The 21,912-nt window shown below is 51.1% G+C and overlaps 1 protein-coding gene across 2 annotated transcripts in view; it reads right to left on the bottom strand.

The window, feature by feature from the left end:
- RALB (RAS like proto-oncogene B) overlaps positions 1-8,816 on the bottom strand; it is a 53,832-nt gene extending 45,016 nt beyond the window's left edge. The window contains exon 1 of one of the 2 annotated variants that reach the window (XM_055572917.1): positions 8,663-8,816. In XM_055572917.1, the coding sequence (XP_055428892.1) occupies positions 8,663-8,700 (38 nt within the window). In that variant the 5' untranslated portion in view covers positions 8,701-8,816. Of the gene's footprint in view, positions 1-3,751; positions 3,908-8,662 lie in introns of those variants that run through there. The other variant, XM_055572918.1, reaches the window with a different exon arrangement.
- Positions 8,817-21,912: the final 13,096 nt, after the last annotated feature.

Here is a 21,912-nt window from a genome sequence, read left to right as displayed (position 1 = left end):
CTCCTCCTCACCTCCCCCCAGGCTTCCCGGTATGGTGAGAACAGCTTCATTTTCTCTGGTACTTTCTCAGTTCTCCTTCACTCAGACTCTTCAGCAACTTGCATTCACTTTAGAAAAACATCCAATGGGCTGTTTGTTGAGAGGTACAGGCAGCCCCCAACTTAGGAGGTAACCTACGATTTCTCAACTTTATGACAGTATAAAAGCAATATATGTTCAGTAGAAACCATACTTCAAATTTTGAATTTTGATCTTTTTCTGGGCTAGCAATATACAGTAAGATACTCTCTTGTGTGCAGACAACCTATATAGACATATCTCCCCAAAAGATATACAGATGGCCAACCAGCACATGAAAAGATGCTCAACATTGCTAATTATTAGAGAAATGCAAATCAAAGCTACAATCATCTCACACCAGTCAGAATGGCCATCATTTAAAAGTCTACAAATAATAAAATGCCGGAGAGGGTGTGGAGAAAAGGGAACCCTCTTACACTGTTGGTGGGAATACACATACATTGGTGCAGTCACTATGGAAAACTGTATGGAGGTTCCTTAAAAAGCTAAAAATAGAACTACCATATGATCCAGCAATCCCACTCCTGGGCATATATCCAGAGAAAACTAATTCAAAAAGATACAGGCACTCCTATGTTCACAGCAGCACTATTAACAATAGCCAAGGCACGGAAACAAGCTATATGTCCATGGGAAAATGAATGGATAAAGCAGATGTGGCACATATATACAGGGGAATACTACTCTGCCATAAAAAGAATGAAATAACATCATTTGCAGCAACATGGACAAACCTAGAGATTATCATACTAAGTGAAGTAAGACAGACAGAAAAAGACAAATACCACATGATATCAGTTATGGGGGGATCTTAAAGAATAATACAAATGAACTTATATTCAAAACAGACCCACAGACATAGAAAACAAACTTATGGTTACCAAAAGGGAGGGTGAGGTAGGGGAGGGAGGGGAAGGGAGACAAATTAGGAGGTTGGGATTAACATATATACGCGACTATATATAAAGCAGATAAACAACAAGCTCCTACTGTATACCATAGGGTACTTACATATCCAATATCTTGCAATAACTTTTAATGGGAAAAATCTGAAGATGAGTATATATATATATATATATATATATATATATATGTAAGTATATGTGTGTGTTAGCCGCTCAGTTGTGTCCAACTCTTGCAATCCCATAGTCTGTAGCCTACCAGGCTCCTCTGTCCGTAGAATTCTTAGGCAAGAATACTGGAGTGGGTAGCCATTCCCTTCTCCATATATGCATGTATATATGTGTATATATTTTTTATGTGTGTATATACATATGTATCACTGTGCTGTATACCTGAAACCAACACAACATTGTAAACCAACTATACTGCAATAAAAAAAAAAAAGACCCTCTCCTGTGATGATGGGCCACAGCCCCATTCAACATAGGATCATGAGGGTGAACAACTGATACAGAACAGTCCATACCCTCCAAACCCACAAAGCCAGTCTGCCTTCCACTCTGAATACAGAATTCAATAGGTTACACGAGATATTCAACACTACAAGACAGGCTTTGTGTTAGGTTATTTTTTTCCAAATGGAGGCTGAGGAGTGCTCTGAGCAGGTCTAAGGTGGACCAGAATAAGCGATGAGGTTCAGAAGTGTATAAATATATCTTTGACTTACGATATTTGTAACCTATGATGCGTTTACCAGGACATACCTCACCCTAAATCAAGGGCGATCTGTAATTGGAGCCAGTGAAAAGTGGGCCTCTTGCTATCACCCTGAGACAAGTTACAGCTGCCTGGGCTACTCAGTACTGTCCTTCTAGGTTGTTACACTGTCTCCACATTTAGCTTTCAGAAAAGAGCTCCAATTACGTTTTTAACATCCACAAATCCACTAAGTGGATAAGAATTTAGTAACTGAATGCAAAGAAGTATTGTGGGATGGGGTGATGTAGCACAAAGAATTGTCTCAACTGGGTGATTTAAAAATTTCCAGCATCTCAAGCTAATCTTGGGCCAAGGCAAGAACCTTGAATTAAGGCAAGAAATCAGAACTTTTACATTTCTTCCACCTTCTACCAAGACTCACTGAAACCAAATTTACAGCTCTAATTCTCTTTTCCTATCTTTAGATGTCCAGTCCTATATCTCCCACCACACACACACACACACACACACAGTGTCTAATTAACTTACCCCTCCACTCTTTTTCACACTAAATCTTGGGAAAGGTTCTACTCCTTTGGCATAGTTGGGAAATCTTGCTCATATCTCAGATCAGAATACCCACTGTTTCCAGGGGAAAATAACATGAATAGAAAGGAAGGAAAGACCCAGATGGGGTCAGAAGACAGACTACCTGTCCCAACTGAAACCACACAGAAGAGATGTGTGTCCGTGGCCTTTTTCCCACCCCAACAACCATCTACCCCCACTACCACAAATAGCACCTCAAACAGCACCTCAAACATTCCTTACTTTGTTTAATACTAACAAGTAGGTCAGCTATTATCACCTTTTCACAGCTGTGGACTCTGCAGCACAGAGAAGGGCAAAGCCCTGCTCAAGATCACACAGCGAATCAAGTTTCAGAATCTGGACCCTCCTGTTCTTCCCAATTTTCAATGCTACCTTTCATGCTCAGCCCATATCTGATATTCCAATGATACTGCTCCAGGTTGAAGGACCATTGCCTTAAATTGTTTGAATTCTTACATCCAAGAATCTTACTGTCGTGCTTATAACATGGGTCATTAACCCACTGAAAAGATACCCTATCCCCTCCGATCATTAGTACCCACTACCCATCCTCAAAACCTAATCCTCCCCCCCGCTCCGCCCCAAATGAGGTTAGGAGACCAGGACAAAGTAGAAAGTTCCCTGTTCTACGAAAGTTGAAACCAAGTCACAGATAACTCCAATAAGAGCAATCAGCCAAGTCTCCCTCACTGGCAATTCTAAATGAGTCCGCCAGACAGGAGAGCTTCTCTCCACAAGAATCACCTGAAAGCAACGAAGTTCATCGTTTCTAGATTTACCTGAAAACGAACACGGATACGAGCCTGGGCGCAGCTGTTGCTGCCCCTAGCCGTCTGAATCTACCACGGATGACCTCCTAGACCTACCTGGGGCGAGAAGAGAAGCGCGGGCAGGTTCAGGTGCGCCCGAGGAGAAGCCGCCCAACGCCGGCCCCTCTCGGGAAGGAGCCACGGGTCGGGGCAAACTCAAGCTCGTCTGCAACACAGGACCAAACCAAGTCCGCAAAGAGACCACACGACTTCCGAAGAGCGGCCCCGGGTCAGTCCACGGCCAAGTTCCTAAAGCACTAACAAGTTTTTGCAACATTCACAGACTCGCCCAGACGACAGCAGCGACTAAGGGCCTGAGGAAGTGGACCATCCTTGGCAGGAGGCCCGAAGGGCAGGAAATGGAGGCAGAGGCCACTTGCAGGAAAAGGGAAGAAGCGGCAGGCTCGGGGGTTGGGGGGAGGGGGGGAAAGGCGGGGCGCCGCCCCTTTTTCCTCGGCCCCAAGCGGGTCTGGGAGGATACCCACCCCAATCCTCGTCCGAGTAGGGCCGCCACCGCCAGGTCGCCCTTGGGCCACAGACCTGCGCGGAACTGGGAGTAGAGGCCACTGGCCCGGGACGCGCACCCGCTCCCCGCGCGCGCCCCACTTCGCCTGAGGGGGGGCCCCCTGGAGCGCGGACACCCTTACCTGGGACCCGTCCCGCGCCGCCTGGCCGTCCGCACCCGCCCCTGCCCTTAAACCGGCTCCGCCCGCTTCTTCGCCTCCTCTGGGGGCCGGACCCCAGCCGTGCCCCGCCGATTTGTCATTGAGCAGCCTGCCGGCTTCCCCACCCCTGAGCCGCGCGAGCCCGGCGTCGCCTAGGCAACCCCGCCCCTCCAGAGCGCGCCCTGCCTTCCGCTCCTGCCCGCCCCCCCGGAGGCCGCGCCCCTCGCGAACGTCGTAGCCAATCTGAAGCGGAACTTGCAAGCCTAGGGCGGGAAGGGCGGGCTCGACACCCTGGCCACGCCCACCTCCGCTTCTTCCTGTCCGGGGCGGACGCGCTGCACGTGACCGCTGCTGAGGTGAAGGAATCCCAGCAGGTCTGGGGACGCTGGGTGTGGTGGCCAGGGTGTTCCCGCCGTGGGTTTAGGTCAGGGCGAGGCCAGAGCCCTGGAAAGCATAAGGGAAGGTCAGGCCTGATATAGAGAAACCAAAGTAAATCACGATGCAGCGGCACGGGACGCGCGGACCAGGGCATCCCTAGCCGGGACCTCCGCCTGCCGCCGGGACTCGCCAGTCTGATAACACCCCATTAGCAGTAATGCGGCTGTCGGTGCCAGCAATAACTTGGCCCAGGTGACGTACAGAGGCTGGAATCCTCACCCCAGCCGTAGCCTTGATGCAGCAAGTTCAGTGGGCCGATAGGTTTTCCACCCACAGTATGTCCCGTTAAGGTCCTCCAAAGCCGGGGAACTTGTTCTTTCGATCCAAATAGGGTTTGGGTTGATTTTCCTAACCGCCCATTCCTAGAGCTGAGTCCTACCCTCACTCCACTTGCCTCCGTAGGATTTTTGGCCCCACTGGTCCCACAAAAACCTCACGGAATGTCCATCACACACCCTATGGCAATTAATTGTTTAAATGACCGCTTAAAGGTTCGTCTAGTCAAAGCTATGGTTTTTCCTGTGGTCATGTATGGATGTGAGAGTTGGACTGTGAAGAAGGCTGAGCGCCGAAGAATTGATGCTTTTGAACTGTGGTGTAGGAGAAGACTCTTGAGAGTCCCTTGGACTGCAAGGAGATCCAACCAGTCCATTCTGAAGGAGATCAGCCCTGGGATTTCTTTGGAAGGACTGATGCTAAAGCTGAAACTCCAGTACTTTGGCCACCTCATGCGAAGAGTTGACTCATTGGAAAAGACTCTGATGCTGGGAGGGATTGGGGGCAAGAGGAGAAGGGGACGACAGAGGATGAGATGGCTGGATGGCATCACTGACTCGATGGACGTGAGTCTCAGTGAACTCCGGGAGTTGGTGATGGATAGGGAGGCCTGGCGTGCTGCGATTCATGGGGTCGCAAAGAGTCGGATAGGACTGAGCGACTATCTGATCCATAATCTCTAGGGATGGAAACTATCTCTTGTTCAATTTGATATACACAGTAGCTAGCATCGGTATAATTAATTCTTTCCTTACTGATAATTATACATCAGGGTGCTGTGTGTATTATGAGAGGCTTTGTGCTGTGATTAAATTGCTATGTATAAGCAACAAAAAGATTCAGGCAGTCTACCAAGAGCTGAAGCAAAAAGCACAGAAGCTTTTACTTAGTCTTTAAGGGGCTTAACAACAACAACAAAACGTCACGAGAATATCCTAGTGTTACCCTACTATCTTAAGTAGTCTGTTTTGTCCTTCTCATACACATTAGTCTTATATGTGTGTGTGTGTGTTGCTCAGTCGTGTCCAACTCTTTGTGACCCCCATGGACTGTAGCCCACCAGGCTCTTCTGTCCATGGAATTCTCCAGGCAAGAATACTGGAGTGGGTTGCCATTTCCTTCTCCATAAAGTCTTATATTGCCTGCTCATTATATGACAGAAATTCTGCTGGATGCTATGAGGGATAAGGTAGGAGACTTCTCAAAAAGGATAAAGATGATAATACTAAGTGAAGTAAGTCAAAGACAAATGCCATATGATATCACTTTTATATGTGGAATCTAAATTTGTGACACAATTGAACAGAAACAGACATAGAGAACAGACTTGTGGTTGCCAAGGGGATAGAGTGGGAGTTTGGGGTTAGCAGATGCAAAGAATTATATACAGAATGGATAAACAGCAAAGGTCCTGCTGTATAGCAAGGGAACTATAGTCAATATCGTGTGATAAACCATAATGGAAAAGAATACGAAAGAAAATGTATATACCTGCATAACTGAGTCAGTTTGCTGTACGTAGAAATTAAAACAACGTTGTAAATCAACTATCCTTCAATAAAATAAATTTTAAAATAAAAAATTTTTAAAAACAGAAGCTGTCTAGTATTTATAACCTAGAAGGGGAATGAGACGCAAACTTTTCCTATAAAGTAATGACTAAGTGCACAGGTTTAGAATCAGGAAGCATAGATTCAGAGGAAAGCTCTATCACAGAACTAGCAGTGACGTAATTAGGAAGTTAGCCTCTGCACCCTGCAGATGTGAGGATATAAATGTGATTACTTGTACAGCTCTCAGTGCAGTGCCAGGTACTTGATGAGTGCTTAACAAACATTAGCTTCAACCGTGATGGCCACCAAAGGCCAAGATGTACTACTACTAAGTCATTTCAGTCGTGTCTGACTCTGTGTGACCCCATAGATGGCAGCCCACCAGGCTCCCCCGTCCCTGGGATTCTCCAGGCAAGAACACTGGAGTGGGTTGCCATTTCCTTCTCCAATGCATGAAAGTGAAAAGTGAAAGGGAAGTCGCTCAGTAGTGTCCAACTCATAGCGACCCCATGGACTGCAGCCTACCAGGCTCCTCCGTCCATGGGATTTTCCAGGCAAGAGTACTGGAGTGGGTTGCCATTGCCTTCTCCCCCAAGATGTACACTCAAGGCTATTATAGGACCCTTTAGGAAGAGCTGTCTCACAGAGGACACAGCCGGGGAACACGTCCCACCGGGGATGAGCTCTGAGAGGTAACCTGCCTTGGAAGCTCTGAGACTATTCCTGTCAGGTCTCAGGGGATTCCCTTGTCTGCTGAGCTTCTCCTGAGGGAACCCTGCTTCCCCACACGCCAGGGGCCTGAACAGCAGGGATACAAGATCCCCAGTAGGACCCTAAAGGTCACTCTCAGCTACAGAAAGAACATTCTAGATGCTCTCCCACCCCCCACACCCCCCGCCCAAAAGCATCAGTTGAGTGTTGTGAGTCTTGAGCACCGTCTGACGTATATTTGCACTTCTCCTTCCCAGGTGCTGGGGAGGCTTGACCTTCCAACTCCCTGTGCTTGAGTGACACTATGTCCCGAGTTCTCCGCAGTGATTTGGAAGTGAAAGTGGCACACAGATCATTTGGGTTGGAGAATTTCTCAGTGAGAGACCCATCTCTATGGCCATTGGGAATGTCTGGGAGTGTGGCTGCTCCATCAGCCCAGGCCCCTGCAATGAGAGCAGCCCCTGCCCCACCCCCTGACCCCCAACCCCAACCTGCAATGAACATTTAGCGTGGCTGAGAAATAAACCTTTGTGGCTTGAAGGCACTGAGAGCTGCTGGGTGTTTGTTGGCTGCAAAGCTTAGCCTCCTCTGACTGATGCCAGGCCTTGATGTGTGCCAAGCTGGGGTGTACTGGCGAACGACTCAGATGAGAGAACCGGTAAACAGACAAGCGACTGGAGAATCCCAGAGAGTTCTGATTTAAATTAGATAACCAAATACTAAGCCAAGTTAGATAATTAAATAACGCTAATTTAGAGTGAGTGATCAAGAAAAGTTCCTCTCAGGAGGTGACATTTTAGCTAGGACCTGAAGGATGCAAAGGAATCAATCCCAGGAAAGGTTGGGAGTGAGGGGAAGGAGAAACTGTTTTGAGAGTAATAAGCTACACAAACTCCTAAGGCAGAAAAAAGTGTGGTCCTTTTGACAACAGACGGGAGGGTGGAGAGAAAGCCGTGGGCCAGGAGGGAAGTGAGACCACGTGAGAGGGCAGAGGGAGGCAGGGGCGCCAGGTTACACGGAGACTGAATTTATTCCAACTGTGACATGAAGCCACTGAGGAGTTTCAAGCCCAGAGGGTGACATGCTTTGATTTAGATTCTGGAGAGACCACTCTCACTACTGTGTAGAGGATGGGCTATAAGGAGCAGATGTGGGCATGGGGGTTAGAAGGCTGTTACAGGGGTCCAAACAAAGTGAGGTCCACAGGGCCAGAGGTGGGAAGAGAAATCTGCCCTCAGGAGACTTGGGGAGACCGAAGGAGGAAGGGGGCAAAAGCAGTGAAGACTAAAAAGAAGATCCTCCTGCCAACTCCCAGAAAAAGCAGAGGCAAGGCTGGAAGTTGGGACCCCCAGAGACGTCTTGACCCCAGGGAGACGGGTGCTCAAAAGCCAGGCAGAAGGTGGGAGGCTGTGGATCGAGCAGCCGGCCTATTTCCTAGAATATAAGCCAGAAGAAAACTTACTTCCATAAGCTGCCGTGTTACATAAATAGATGGTATTAGAAAGAGTTTGACAGCATCCCGGTGGGCCCTTGATACTTGGTGACCACTTCCACTAGAAAAAGAGGGGAACCACTGAGCTGTAGACGGTGAAGAGCCATTCTCACCTATTGAAGGTTACAGGAAGAATCTACTGTAAAAGCAAAATCAAACAAGGGTTCATCTCCAGCATTCACATCATCTTTCCTCTCTCTGTTTCCTCAGCTCTCAATGCCCTGCGCTTGCTGCTACCTCATCCTCTTCTCAGGAACAGGTCTCAGGGGCTCATTTGCATGCAGGAATAAATGACCAAAGACTGCTCTGCAGGTACCCACTCCTTCCTGGGGGTTTGCTTGGTCTAAAACCAAAAGCTGAAGTCTTAGTCTTAGGGGAGGACCAGAGATCTTTAGTTTACACAATGAGGATGGAATGACTTACCCCTCCCTGGGAAAAGACTTAAGCTTCTGGGTTCTCATTCAAGGTGCCAGTAATGCATTTTTGGGATCCTTTTCCAAAGCCTGGGGAGTAGTCCCAAGCCTTCTTGCCCTTGTAGCCTTCTGCTGGCAGCTACCAACAAAAGTCCCTGGCGCTTGCTTGTTCCCAAATATATTCAAAATCTTGACTTTCGCGTTCAATTTAGTTCCTGTCATTGAAAAAGACTTCTCAGGTGTAATCTCTACCACTTTTGCCAAGTATTTTATCTAGAACCTCTCTTTCCCCATTACCACTTTCCTATGTGGTCTCTACAGCTCCAGCCCAGTTGCAGGAACTAACCAGGTGTCCCAGGAATTGCTCTGCAGGGAATTAGCTAGGGGAGATGTTTTCATTTTCCAGGAGAAATTAATCCACATGGGAAACATGTTAGAAAGAACTGATTCCTTGCTATTTTGAATAGTTGAATCAGTTGCACTTATCTTTCTGCCATCACAGCTTACCACGAGCTAGTTCCCTAGAAATGAAGACAAGTTTGTCTTGTCATTAAGTAATGTCTTCATCATTATGACTAAACCCCACCACATGCCAGCTCACGCTCTCTGCTTCCAACTTTGTGGACACGTGCTCTGTGCTTCTGAAACTGCACAGAAAACCACTGCCAAGATCCAGTACTGACCTCCAGGTAACCAGAGAAAAACCCCTGGAGAGTGAGTGCTGCTAGGCCCACAAGGGTGAGAGAAAATGAGACCCAAGTGCCTGCATCCTGTGCTGAGCTCGATCCGCCATGGTCTCCCAGGAAGCCAGCCCCCTCTCACAGGATGAACATGCCCTGCCTCTCTCCCAGCCCAGACATTCTCCTGATCTGCATGAGACCCATGGAGCTAGCCAGCTCTGGGCAGCTAGGCATGCAGACAAGGACATGAGGACACCAAAACCTGAGTTAGGAAGAGGGATGAGGAAATAAGTGATGTCAGCTGTGTAGGGGAGCAAACTTTGCCAACCCCAAATATGTCTCTTTGGCTTGAAGATTATTTTGAGCTAAAAACAATCAAGGCCCAAAGACTCTGACCCTCCCCCAATTGCTTAAAAGAACTTAGATAGGGCTTCCCTGGTGGTTCAGTGGTTAAGAATCTGCCTTGCAATGCAGGGGACAGTGGTTCGATCCCTGGCCCAGGAAGATCCCACATGCTACTGGGCAACTAAACCCGTGCACCACAATTACCAAGCCTGTGCTCTAGAGCCCGTGAACCGCAACTACTGAGCCGCAACTACTGAGCGCCTACTATGTGGTGCAACTACTGAACCCCACGTGTCCTAGAGCCTGTGAACCACCACAGTGAGAAGCCTGTGCACCGCAACTCGAGAATAGCCTCCAGGCACCACAACTAAAGAAAGCCCACCTGCAGCAATGAAGACTCAGCATGGCCAAAAAAAACTCAGATGGAGGAGGACCTGTTGCAGGATGACCCACCGCTATAGAAAAACATAATAGAACAGAGGACTTCTGCATCTCTCTGTTACTGCACAGCCCAGCAGACATTTGTTTACCAAACATTTGCTCGTTTCAACTTCCTAGAAACCTTCCTCCTCTCTGAAGTCCCCACCCTACCCCTTCTCCTCTAGAAAGGCTAACCCTCAACTACCTAACTTGTTCTGGGGCTCCATGTGCTTAGAGAGGCCCTGTATGTACGTAATTAAATTTCATTTCTCTTGCTCATCTCTCCATGTCTAGTCAACTCTTAGACCAACCAGAACCTAGAAGGGGCAAGGAAAGGCCTTCCTCCCTAGCAGCTCAATGCCTTCCAGGGGCCTGCGCTGCGGAGCCTGTCCTTTGCTCTCTCATGCCCTTTGCTGTGGCCTATGGGGCTGCTATTCCTCACTTTATAGATGAGGACCTTGGGCCTCAGGGGCCCACAGGACCAAAGGGAAGAGCCAGGCTTGGTGTTTGGCCTTGACTGGCTCTGTTCTTGCCCTAGTGCAATCACAGCAATCCTGGTGAGGGGCCCCCCTCCTCTCTACTCCTACCCCGCAACCGCTGCCCCAGCAGTGTGGTCCAGGGAAGCCCAGGCCTTTTCGTCACCACCTGCCTGCTCCCGGGAGAGGGGCGGAACTGCATTTCAGCCCCTGCCCCAGCAGCTGGGGAGGGCCCACAGTCCACCTGCTCTTGCAGCCACTGTCACCCTGCCCCTCCCACCCATAAATGCCAATCCCCCACCCCCTCGCCATGACTTTTTCATGGAACAAGGCTTTTTTAACGTGCTTTTCTTTTTTATGGATAGCCCCATCTCTTCCCTGCAGCTGTTCCAGAAAGCAGGACAAGGCTACCAGGTCAGAGGTCTGAAGGATGTGGGGTGACTAGCAGGGGATAAGGGACCCCTGAGCCGGGAGACTCTTGCTTTTGAAAGAAAGCTAACTATTATCAGCAGAATCACCCCCAGCCCCGAGTCTCTCCTCCAGAAGCAAGACCATCAAAATATGACAATGTCTGCTGCAGGGAACCTGGGTTTGGGCCCTGGTCTCAGCATGGCCAAAAAAACAACATCTCTGGGCTGGGGCTTGGGGAACAAGTCCCTTTTCTAGCATCCATTTTTCTGGGGAGTTTTAATTCTTTACAATGGCCAAGAAGAAACTGGGTAGACAGGAACACAATGAAAGCGGCAATGAGGTGAGTATGGCCCCAGGGCTGTAAAGCTCCAGGCTCCCAGGGAGGCTGGGCCCCCAGTGGGATGGCGAGAAGAAGATGGCGAGAGTCACACTCCTGGGACCTCCTTCCAAAACCCACGCAGGAGGCAAATCCAGCCACAATGGGTGACACTCGGGCCAGAATCTGTAGGAAGCAACCTAGGGGGCTGTGCAGACTCCCTGCACACAAGAAGGGCCAAGCAGCCTGGGGCCAGATTCCTGCCCTCTGCCCCTTGGGCCACTGCCTTCACCTTAGACAGGCAGGAGATGAGGCCCAGAGCTCAGGAAGCCACAGGGGTGGATTTGAGGCCATGGGGAGCCTCTCAACTGAGACTGGGGCCTGCCCTGCCCTTCAGCCCTTCAGGCGAGCACATCACCAGGTCCGGGGCTGAGTGGTTCACAACGCCCTTTGGCATCTTTCATGGAGCACACTCCAAGAGGGAGGTGAGATTTCCTATTCACAGGTAGGTCAGTGAGGTTCAGAGTTCAAACCAGCTGTGCCTGACAAGTCCACACACATGGCAGCAAGGCTGTGTGACCTTGGCCAAGTCACCTCCCCTCTCTGGATCTCGGTTTCCTCTGTCTGGTGACAGTCTCAAGTCTGCCGAGCATCTGGCTATGGGCCAGAGCTCTGCCAGACACCAGCTATCAGGGAACAGTGTCTCTCACGTCCTCTGCTCTCACCCCTCCCACGGGGGTGTCCACACAAGGTGGACACCACTCCTTTGGCAGAGCCAGCTCAGCTCCCTGCTGCTGAGGCCTCCCAAGACTCCTGGCCCCACAATGTTCTGCTCCCATTTCATCACAGCCTGAAGTCTTCTCTAGGAGCTTTGTTATAGGAGTGGCTGCCATCTAAACGCAAGGCTAGACAATCTCTCCCCAGATGACCTGGTGCTGAAATGTGGGAGATCAGGTCCTTTGGTTCACTGGAGGTCTGATGGCTGTTATCAGCCCCTCACATTTAAATATTAATTCCTTTAGTCCCTCCTACAGCTGAGATGTTAAACATAAAAGTGCCTGCTACAATGAAATGCTAGTTAACTAATGAATGGATGGATAGGAAGATGGATGGATGTGTGGGTGGGTAGATGGATGGGAGGATGCGTGGATGGATAGATGGATGGGTATATGAGTAGATGGCTGGATGGTGAATAGATGGATGGGTAGATGAATGGATAAGTAGATGGATGGATGAGTGGATGAATGGGTGGATGGGTAGATGGATGGATGAACAGACAGTTGATTGAGTGGATAGACAGGTGGGCAGATGGCTGGGTGTGTGGGTGGGTGGATGGATGGGTGGATGAACGGGTGGATGGGTAGATGGGTGGGGATAGATGGGCAGGTAGATGAGTAGATGGATGGGTAGATGAGTAGATGGATGAATGGATGGATGGGAGGATGGATGGGTGGATGGAGGGATGGATGGGAAGATAGGTGGATGGGCAGATGAGTAGATGGATGGGTAGATGAGTAGATGGATGGATGGATGGATGGATGGATGCGAGGATGGATGGGTGGATGGAAGGATGGATAGATGAGTGGGTGGACAGATGGATGGGTGAGTGGACGGATGGGAGGATGGATGAATGAATGGGTGGCTGAGTGGATGGATAGGTGCGTAGATGGGTGGGAGGATGGATGGATGAGTGGATGGATGGGTAGACAGATGGATGAACAAATAATTGATTGGGTGGATGGACAGATGGGCAGATGGCTGGGTGTGTGGGTGGGTGGATGGATGGGAGGATGGGTGGATGGATGGCAGGATGGGTGGATGAACGGGTGGATGGGTAGATGGATGGATGGATAGATGTGTGGGTAGATGAGCAGATGGATGGATGGATGGATGGGAGGATGGTTGGGTGAATGGAGGGATGGGTAGATGAGTGGGTGGACAGATGGATGGGTGAGTGGATGGATGGGAGGATGGATGAATGAATGGGTGGCTGGGTGGATGGATAGGTGGATAGATGGGTGGGAGGATGGATGGATGGGTGGATGGGTAGATGGATGGATGAACAAACAGTTGATTGGGTGGATGGACAGGTGGGCAGATGGCTGAGTGTGTGGATGAGGGGATGGAGGAATTGGAGGAATACTATTAGGAGGCTACACAATGAGAGAGTGCCATTCACTGAACTGGAGACACCCTGATGAGGCAGGTGTGAGGTGGTGGACACAAGAGAAGGGCAGCCAGAGGGTTGTCTGGAGGTGTTGAGATTACAGGCAGGAGACAGAGAAGACACATGACAGAGAAGGCACATGCAGCGACCAGCATGCCAGATCGGGAACACAGACCCCCAACATTTCAACAGTGGCAGTCCTCCACTGCAGGCCCTGCATGGCACACACAGCAGCACGGCCTATGGCCCATCTTACTCATACCTGGTGATTAGGGCCCCTGCTGTCGGCCTTGTCAACTCACATGGGGTGGTGGCTTGACCCAAGGCCACCACATACGTCTCAGCAGAGCTGTGACAGGCTGGGCCCAGGCTTTGATGACCTGGCAGCAGGCCCCTGATCTGGAACACCCAGAGCATCCGTTCACTTGCCCCTCCCTCAGTGGACAAAGTCCCAAGACTACTGAGGCTGCAACATCAACTAGAGATGCAATATTGGGAGCATATCTATACTACAAATTATTCATTGGTGAAATTCAAAATCAGCTACACATCTTGTATTTTTACTTGCAAAATGTGACAATGCTACCCAAGCCCAGGGGTCTCTGGGTGGGCAGATCTCAATGGTCCACACCCACCAATGTTGTCAAAGCCCCGGCTGCAAGGTTTGCTGAGAAGGGAGGCCAGAGTGGCAGGCCTGGACAGAGTGACTCCCTCCCAGGGCATGCAAGAATCCCCCCCAGCAAGGATAGCGGGGTTCAGTGAGATGGTGTGTGGCAGCCCTACCCCTCGGGAAGGTGGGTGCAGGGAGGCACCCTCCAGGTCTTATCCGATCCCAGCCCCTCCTCTAAGACTAACTCTCCTGGATTCAGGCCTCTCTGATCTGTGCACACATTTTCACCACCAACTGCATGGCTCCTTGTACTCTTCTGCTGTCCTTTAGGTTGGAGAAGCCCCAACTGAAATCATTAGACCCCAGAAGACTGAGTGCCTGGTGCTACAGCCCAGCGTGATGCGCTGAAGCCAGCTCTCAGTCAGAACGTAAGGCTGACTTAAATCCTGGCCTGCCGCAAAGGGACCTCAAGCAAGACGTGTCAGGGCTCTGAGCCTCAGTTTTCCTGTCTGCAGGAGAGTCAGCTAACACAAGTAACACAAGATATGGGGTAGAGGGGAGAGTTAAATAACACAATGCAGAGAGCTCGCTGCCAATCTGGCCTGTAGGAGGCCTTGGTTCACATCCATTTCCTATATTTTGTTTTGAATTAGTTTATTATTTTTTAACTGTGGTAAAATACACACTATAGGGGACTTTCCTAGTGGCCCAGTGGTTAAGTCTCTGCCTTCCCATGCAGCAGGTATGGGTTTGCTCTCTGGTTGGTGAACTAAGATCTCAGACGCCACACAGCCAAAAAAAAAAAAAAGACAAAACATACAAAAAAAAGACAAAACATTAAGAAAAACAAAATACACGCTATAAAATTCACCATCTCAACCATTTTTAAATGCACAGTTCAGTGGCACTAAGCACATTTACATTCTTGTACAGCCGTCACCGCCATCCATCTCCAGAACTCTTTCCATCCTGCACGACCAAAACTCTTCCCATTAACAGGAACTCCCAGGACCCTCCTCCCCACCAGCCCCTGGCTCCCACCCCTCTTAGGGCTTAGCTCCAGGGGGAGCTATGCCTCTATGGATCTGACTCCTATAAGGGGTCTTGTGTAAATGGAATCACACAGTGTCAGTCTTTTGTAACTGGCTTCTTTCACTTCCTTTAACATCCTCAAGGTTCATCCATGTAGTAGCATGTGTCAGAATTTCCTTTCTAAGACTGAGTAGTATTCTATTACATACATATAATAACCATATACATATATATGTATATAGTTATTTCATTCATCCAACAGTGGACACTTGGGGGTGCTTCCACCTTTTGCTTATTATGGATGCTGCTGCTGTGGACACAGCTTTCAAATATCTCTTTGAGACCCTGCTTCCAAATCTTTAGGTTTCACATCCAGAAGTGAAATTGCAATCATACGGTACTTTTTAACTTCTTGAGGGACCCCATGCTCTTTTCCACAGTGAGTGCACCATTTCACATTCCTGCAAACAGTGTGGGAAGGTTCCACTCTCTCCACAGCCTTGCCCACCCTTACTTTCTGCTTTTTCATAGTCGTTGTCCTAGGGGCTTGAGGGGAGCCAGTTCCCCCTATTTCTGGACCTGCTCCCAGCAGGAAGTTGTGGCTGTTAGTCCTGTCAATCTGTCCTGAGCTTCCTCCCCTGGTACTCTGGGTCCCTGGGAGGCAAACAGACTTTTTCTCTCCCTGCGAGGACCACTGACTTTACTCCTAGTTCCCCAGAGGGGTCTTCTCACTCCCCTTGGAGCTAAGCCCTCATTGTCCCACCCAAAAGCAGTCAGAGTAGCAGATGGAAGTTCCACCATAAGGACACCATTTCCCCAAGTCCCCAGCACTCACACTCGATGCCTGGAAGCCACCCCCTCACTAACCCAGCAGCACACAGGGCAGAAGGCACGACCATGGCTGGCATGCGGTCAAGGTAAACACTATTGGAGGGAAGGGCCTGGAATGATCCAGAAGACTGGGAAGGGGGGCTGTGTATATCCTGCTGTTCTTTACATTAAGGGGGATGCTTCAGCAGGACTTTGGAGCCATGGAGACCTGGGTTCAAATCCCAGCCCTACCAATACCTGCTGTGTGACACCACGAAAGCCCCTTCATCTCTCTGGGCTTCTCCCTATGAGAAGACCAACACCTAAATCCCAGGGGCACCATGCAGCCTGGCACTCGCTGCACCCACCCGCCTGCCTCTGTTTCACACAGAAACTGCCCTCTGCCCACTCTTACCCCCAGCTGCCGAAATCCTCCTCCACGTTCAGACCATCAGAAGGAGCAAAGCGCTAGTTTGAAAGGATAACACCCTCCTCCTCTGACTCGGGCTGGCCGGTTCCAAAGGGAAAAAACAAGCCCTCTGCAGCCCCACCTCCACTTCATCCTTTCTTTGTGTTCGGGCTTCTAAGGAAACAAAGGGTCCCACGGTGGTTTCCTTCCAGGGTCCCCCCTCCCTCCCAAAATTCCCCAAAGGCTGCCAAACTCGGTGAGAAGAAAAGTGAACCATTTCCTGGAGGAGGCCAGCACATTTCAGACATGGACCAGACACGGCTGCCTCTGTGGTCACCCCCTCAGCCCCTCCACCTTTAGACATACGTCACCTGGGCCACACACCCATTAGCACGTGGCCTCCCAGAATGTGCTGAGATGCCCAAAGATAACGTGATGGGAGTGGAGACAGTCACCTCCACCAGGCTTGTCGCTCCTGCCCCCACCAAATCCTGGACCCCAAACATATGAGGGGCAGGGGCAGACATGATCGGACACTCACTGAACACCCGGAGACTCCAGCATCCAATAAGTAGTCATTTCATGATGCTATGCCGACCACATGCCAGTGGCTGGGCATTGTGCCGGGAATTCAGGCCCCTGGGGCCGGGGGGAGCCTAGGGATAGGGACCCAGGGAAGGCACCACCTGCTCTGCCCCCTCCCCTTTCCCCACGTGACTGGTGCTCAAAGCTCTGCCCACTGGAAGCTGAGAGAGCAGGGAAAGCAGGCAGAAAAGCGAAGTCCAGAAAGCAGCCGGCGCCCAGTAGACAGACACAGAGGGTGTTGGGGTAGGACTGGAGTTCAACCCAAGCAAGTGGGCAGGCACAGGGGAAGGGAAGCTGGGGTCCTTCCATTTTCCTTCCCCAGTTTGAGTACAAAACATCTCCGGAGAGGGCTCCAAATGCTCCCCTTTTCATCCCAGGATGGGTGACAGGGGCAGGAAAGCCTGGACCAGAGTCTCTCCCAAAGCCTCCGGTCTCTTCTCCTTTGCCCTCCTTCCACTCCCTCCTGCCCCTCCACAATCAAGGCCTGGCCTTGTCCCCTCAACAACTTCCATGATCTCCTTGTCTCCCAGGCAAGTCCCAGATCCCAGCCTCCTCCTGCTCCCTGATGGCACCCAGCACCCAGAGGGGCACCCCTGTCATTCACCCCCCTCCGCCTCCCTTCCCTCCCCTGGAGCTCCCCACTATCTACTCCTCAGTCCTGGGAGAGGTGAGGTGCCCCCTCCTCCAGTGTCTTCCACCTGAGTGGCCTCACGCCTGGTGTAGAGCAGGAAAGACTGATGGCTTTATTTAGCACCTATTGTGTGCTGGCGCTTCCACGAAGGTCATGGCAAACAATCTTCATACTCGATCCCCGACATGGTACTGTCCCATCTTACAGAGCAGGAAACCAAGGCCTTGAATGAGGAGCGGGTTTCAGAGAACTTCAGAGCGAAGTGAAAATGCAGCAGAATGAAGCAGGCGGCCAGGTGTGTCCCATGGCAGGTGGAGCTTTGCAGAACCAGGCTAGAAAAAGCAAAGAGGATCCTGCCAAACACAAGAGTGGGAGAGGAGGAGGAGGGCACTGGAGGCCGGGGTGCTAAGAGAAACAAAGGCTGGGGGTGGGGAAGCCCAGGAAGGGGCGGGCAAGGCTGAACAGGGCTGTCTCAGAGGAACTGGAATGGCTTTAGCAAGTCCAGCAGGGCAAGGACGGCGTGCTGTGGACATGGGGCAATGTTGGGGCGGTGGGAGGTGGTTTCAGAGTTGGGGAGCTCTTGCTGACAACCCCACATGGCAAGCCCTGCCCAGGGGGCTGCGGGGCCAGCAGGAGAAACCCGAACATCGCAGCCTCCAGAGATGGCTCTGGAAGGCAAAGCCACTATCACCACCCTTCCACAGCCCATCTCTGCCTCCCCCAGGAGTCCTCCCACGCTCAGTAACCTCTGACTCAGCTTCTCTCATCTTCGGCTCTGGTCTCTGTGACTGCAGTCAGAGCTCCTATGAGGGGTGTATGTGGGGGGGTGGGGGGGTGTACCTATCTGTACACAGGCATGAGCCAGGATGGGCCTGGTGGACTCTTTCTCTGAGGCCCACCCACCATCTGTACCCAGCTCTGGCTTCAACAAGCTCAGCCCCCTGACTGGTTGCAGCAGAAGTCCCTGCACCCCCACCTCTCTGCCAGGGAGTACATGCCCCCACTGCACGTGGAGAGTGACCGTCAGCCCAGTGACCAAGGAAGGACACCTGTCTTGAAATGGTTGCCAAACCCAGCCAAAGGAAATGACCATAGACAGAGGAGGCCTGTCTAGGCCCCCCATAGACAATTTGGGGGCATCCCAAGTCATGCTCCCTGCACTTGTCCCAGGGCCATCAGAGGGCAGCCCCAGACACTGAGTCTGCACGGAGGCCGGGCAGCCAGCACCGCTGCCTCTGCCGGCAAGGCTCCCCGGGCACCTGGCTCTAACCTTAGCTGACACCTCAGCCCTCACCTTGACCACGTGATACAGCAGCCCTGGAACTGCCTGGGCTGATGCGCCTGTTGCTTGGGGCACAGGAAATGTGGGTCTGGGGGAACGTACAGAGGAGGCACAGCTGCCTGGAGAGCTCCTCGCCCGGATTCAGCCCTGCTGCTCTGGGTGGGGGTAAGGCATCTCGGGGGTGGGGGGCCCGGCCTGCTTGGCAGCAGCCGATCCCAAGCAATAGCTACAGCATACACCCTGCACCTTCCATCTCACAAGAGACAAAGGTCTGGCCATACCGCTGGAAGACAACTTCCCCTCAAGCCCCACATCAATTGGGCTTTGGATTCCACAACCCAAATGCTGAGTCAGCACTCCTGAGTGTCCTATAAGGGCTTAGATGGGGAGGCCGTGACCCCAAAGCTGAAACTGTCAGATACCTGTGCCCACCTGTGCGATGTGCCTGGACTGGCACAGGCCATATAAGTGTCTGCTATGATTTATCTTAAGAGAGGAGTCCAGCTGTGTCCAAATGAGGGATTAGTGCAAACTAAAAGCTTGAGAATCCTACTCAGCCATAGAAAAGGATAAAATAATGCCACCTGCAGCAGCAGGTATGGACACAGAGATTGTCCTATCGAGTAAAGTAAGTCAGAGAAAGACAGATATCATGATATCGCTTGTATGTGAAATGTAAAATATAACACAAATGAACTTATCTATAAGACATACACAGAATCACAGACGTAGAGAACAGATTTCTGGGTGCCCAGGGAGAGGGGCGGGGAGGGATGGACTGGGACTTCGGGGTGAGCAGATGCAAACTATTATCTACAGGATGGACAAACAACAAGGATCTACCATAGAGCCGTGTGCTGCATAGCTCCTACAGGGAACTATATTCAGTATCCTCTGATGAGCCATAATGGAAAAGAATATGGAAAAGAAAGTACATACGTGCATACCTGAGTCACTTTGCCGTACTGTAGAAATTAACGTGACATTGTAAATCAACTATACTTCAATAAAATTAAAAAAAAAAAGCTTGAATCCAGCCCAAGGCGTGCAAACATTGGTACCACAGGTCTCCACCCTCTCCTTTGCCACCTAGAGACAGGCCCTGGCTCTGAGGAGCAGCAGTTTCCTGTGTGAGCCCTGCCACCTCCCTCGTGGACCGACTGCTACAGCAAGCCCCCCTGTCGTCCATGGTCATCAGGTTCTTATCACAGACCCAAAAACTAAGATTCCCTGGACGGGGAAATGGCAACCCACTCCAGTATTCCTGCCTGGAAAATTCCACGGACAGAGGAGCCTGGCGGGCTACAGCCCTTGGGGCAGCAATGAGTTGAACACAGCTAAGTACACACACACAAATAGTAACTGTCCCACCAAAGCGGCAGTGAAACCCTACTCCCTTCTCCAAAGCTGCAAACAAGAGAGACAAGGACCGGGTTGGTGAGGAAACACTGCAGCCGGCAGCGGCCTGCCTGGGCTCTGTTGCAAGGACTCACTGCGTGAAGATAACAGGAAGCAAGACTGCTTTCCACACAGGAGGGTGGCTAACAGCTTGGGACGGCTTCCCCACACGTCAGGACTGTCCCAGGGCTTCCCAAGCCTGCCTTCAGCCAGTCCCGCAGCTGCCCTCCTGAGTCCCTGCATCACCTCATCTTACAGTAAAGAGAAAAGAGGTACCATGACTGAGCTGTGTGCCCAGTAAGCAGCAAAGGTGGGATCTGGACCAGGGCTGCCCCAGAGAAAACTCAGCCTTGAGCTCACAGCGCTACCACCAACCAGACAGAGAAGCTGCCCCAGGGGCACAAGGCCAGGAAGCAGCTTGGCCAGGAGACGGGGGTAGGATAAGCTGATGGGCTACAAGACAGTGGACCAAGGAGCTGGAAGCAGCAGGGCCCCAGACCATGCCCCTCACCGGCTCTGCTGAGGGAACAGCCTGACGTCAGTGCCTGCTGTGTGTGCTGAGAAGCCAAACCCAGCCTGGGTCTGAGCCCTGCTGCCCCCACCGCATCTCCCCTCGTCCCTGTGTTCAGGTGGAAATGCAGGAGTGATCCATGCAGACCTCTCCACTGAAAGGTGAGGACGTCACCGAGGTCAAAGCTTTGCTCATGGGAAGCAGGCAGTCTGCTGGCTGGACCTGCGCTCCCTGGGATAGAAACAGGAATGTCAACTCACAAGAAAAGGAGGAGTGTCACCTTCCCCCCTCCCTGGCAGCTGTGACCCAGATGGGTGAGCAGGACTCCCAGCAACCCGGGCCTTGCGGGAGGGACAAACACCCTTCCCAGCATCTTCTCAAAATCCCACCCAGAAGCACCGTCTGTGTTATTATGTCACAAAAGGGGTTCCTATCCATTCCTCTCTGTTCTCCCAAGGTCAATACACACTTTTTTTTCTTAATGGTGAGACATGGTCATTCAGGAAATGATTCTTTAAAAACAACTTCTCACCAGCTGTTTGGCAGAATCCCTCCAGGATTTTTCCTAGGAGTTCATCGACTTTGGAGAAGGCGATGGCACCCCACTTCAGTACTCTTGCCTGGAAAATCCCATGGACAGAGGAGCCTGGTAGACTGCAGTCCATGGGGTCGCTAGGAGTCAGACACGACTGAGCGACTTCCCTTTCACTTTTCATTTTCATGCATTGAAGGAAACGGCAACCCACTCCAGTGTTCTTGCCTGGAGGATCCCAGGTGCCGGGGTCTAGCCCCAGCTGATCCAGGGTATTCGAAGGAGAGACGGCGTAGGCGAGGGTCAGGGAACAACTGCTTAATTAAACGTTAATTAAGGATATAAAGAGTAATAGAATGAGGATAGCTCAGTAGGAAAATTCAGTGGAGAAAAGAGGCTGAGTAGCTTGGTTTACGCGGGGGACCAATAAAACTTCACGACAAGAAGCTTGCACCACTTACGTAGGCCGCAGGCGTCCTTCCGTTCTCCCGAAGGAGAGGAGACACTGAGGCCTCCCCGGTCGGATCTTAGAAGCCCAGGCAAAATTAGTAAGCTTGGTGGGTTCCGCGCTCCAGATGGAGACTCAACCAGAGTGAGAGAGAGAGAGACATGGGGAGACCAGTCTTTCGAGGAACTGATCCCAAT

This window comes from Bubalus kerabau, chromosome 3 (genome assembly GCF_029407905.1).
Source record: "Bubalus kerabau isolate K-KA32 ecotype Philippines breed swamp buffalo chromosome 3, PCC_UOA_SB_1v2, whole genome shotgun sequence".
In the NCBI taxonomy this organism is placed as follows: Eukaryota; Metazoa; Chordata; class Mammalia; order Artiodactyla; family Bovidae; genus Bubalus; species Bubalus kerabau.
Note: the sequence above shows the minus strand (reverse complement) of the source record. Positions and strands in the feature narration are given on the sequence as shown.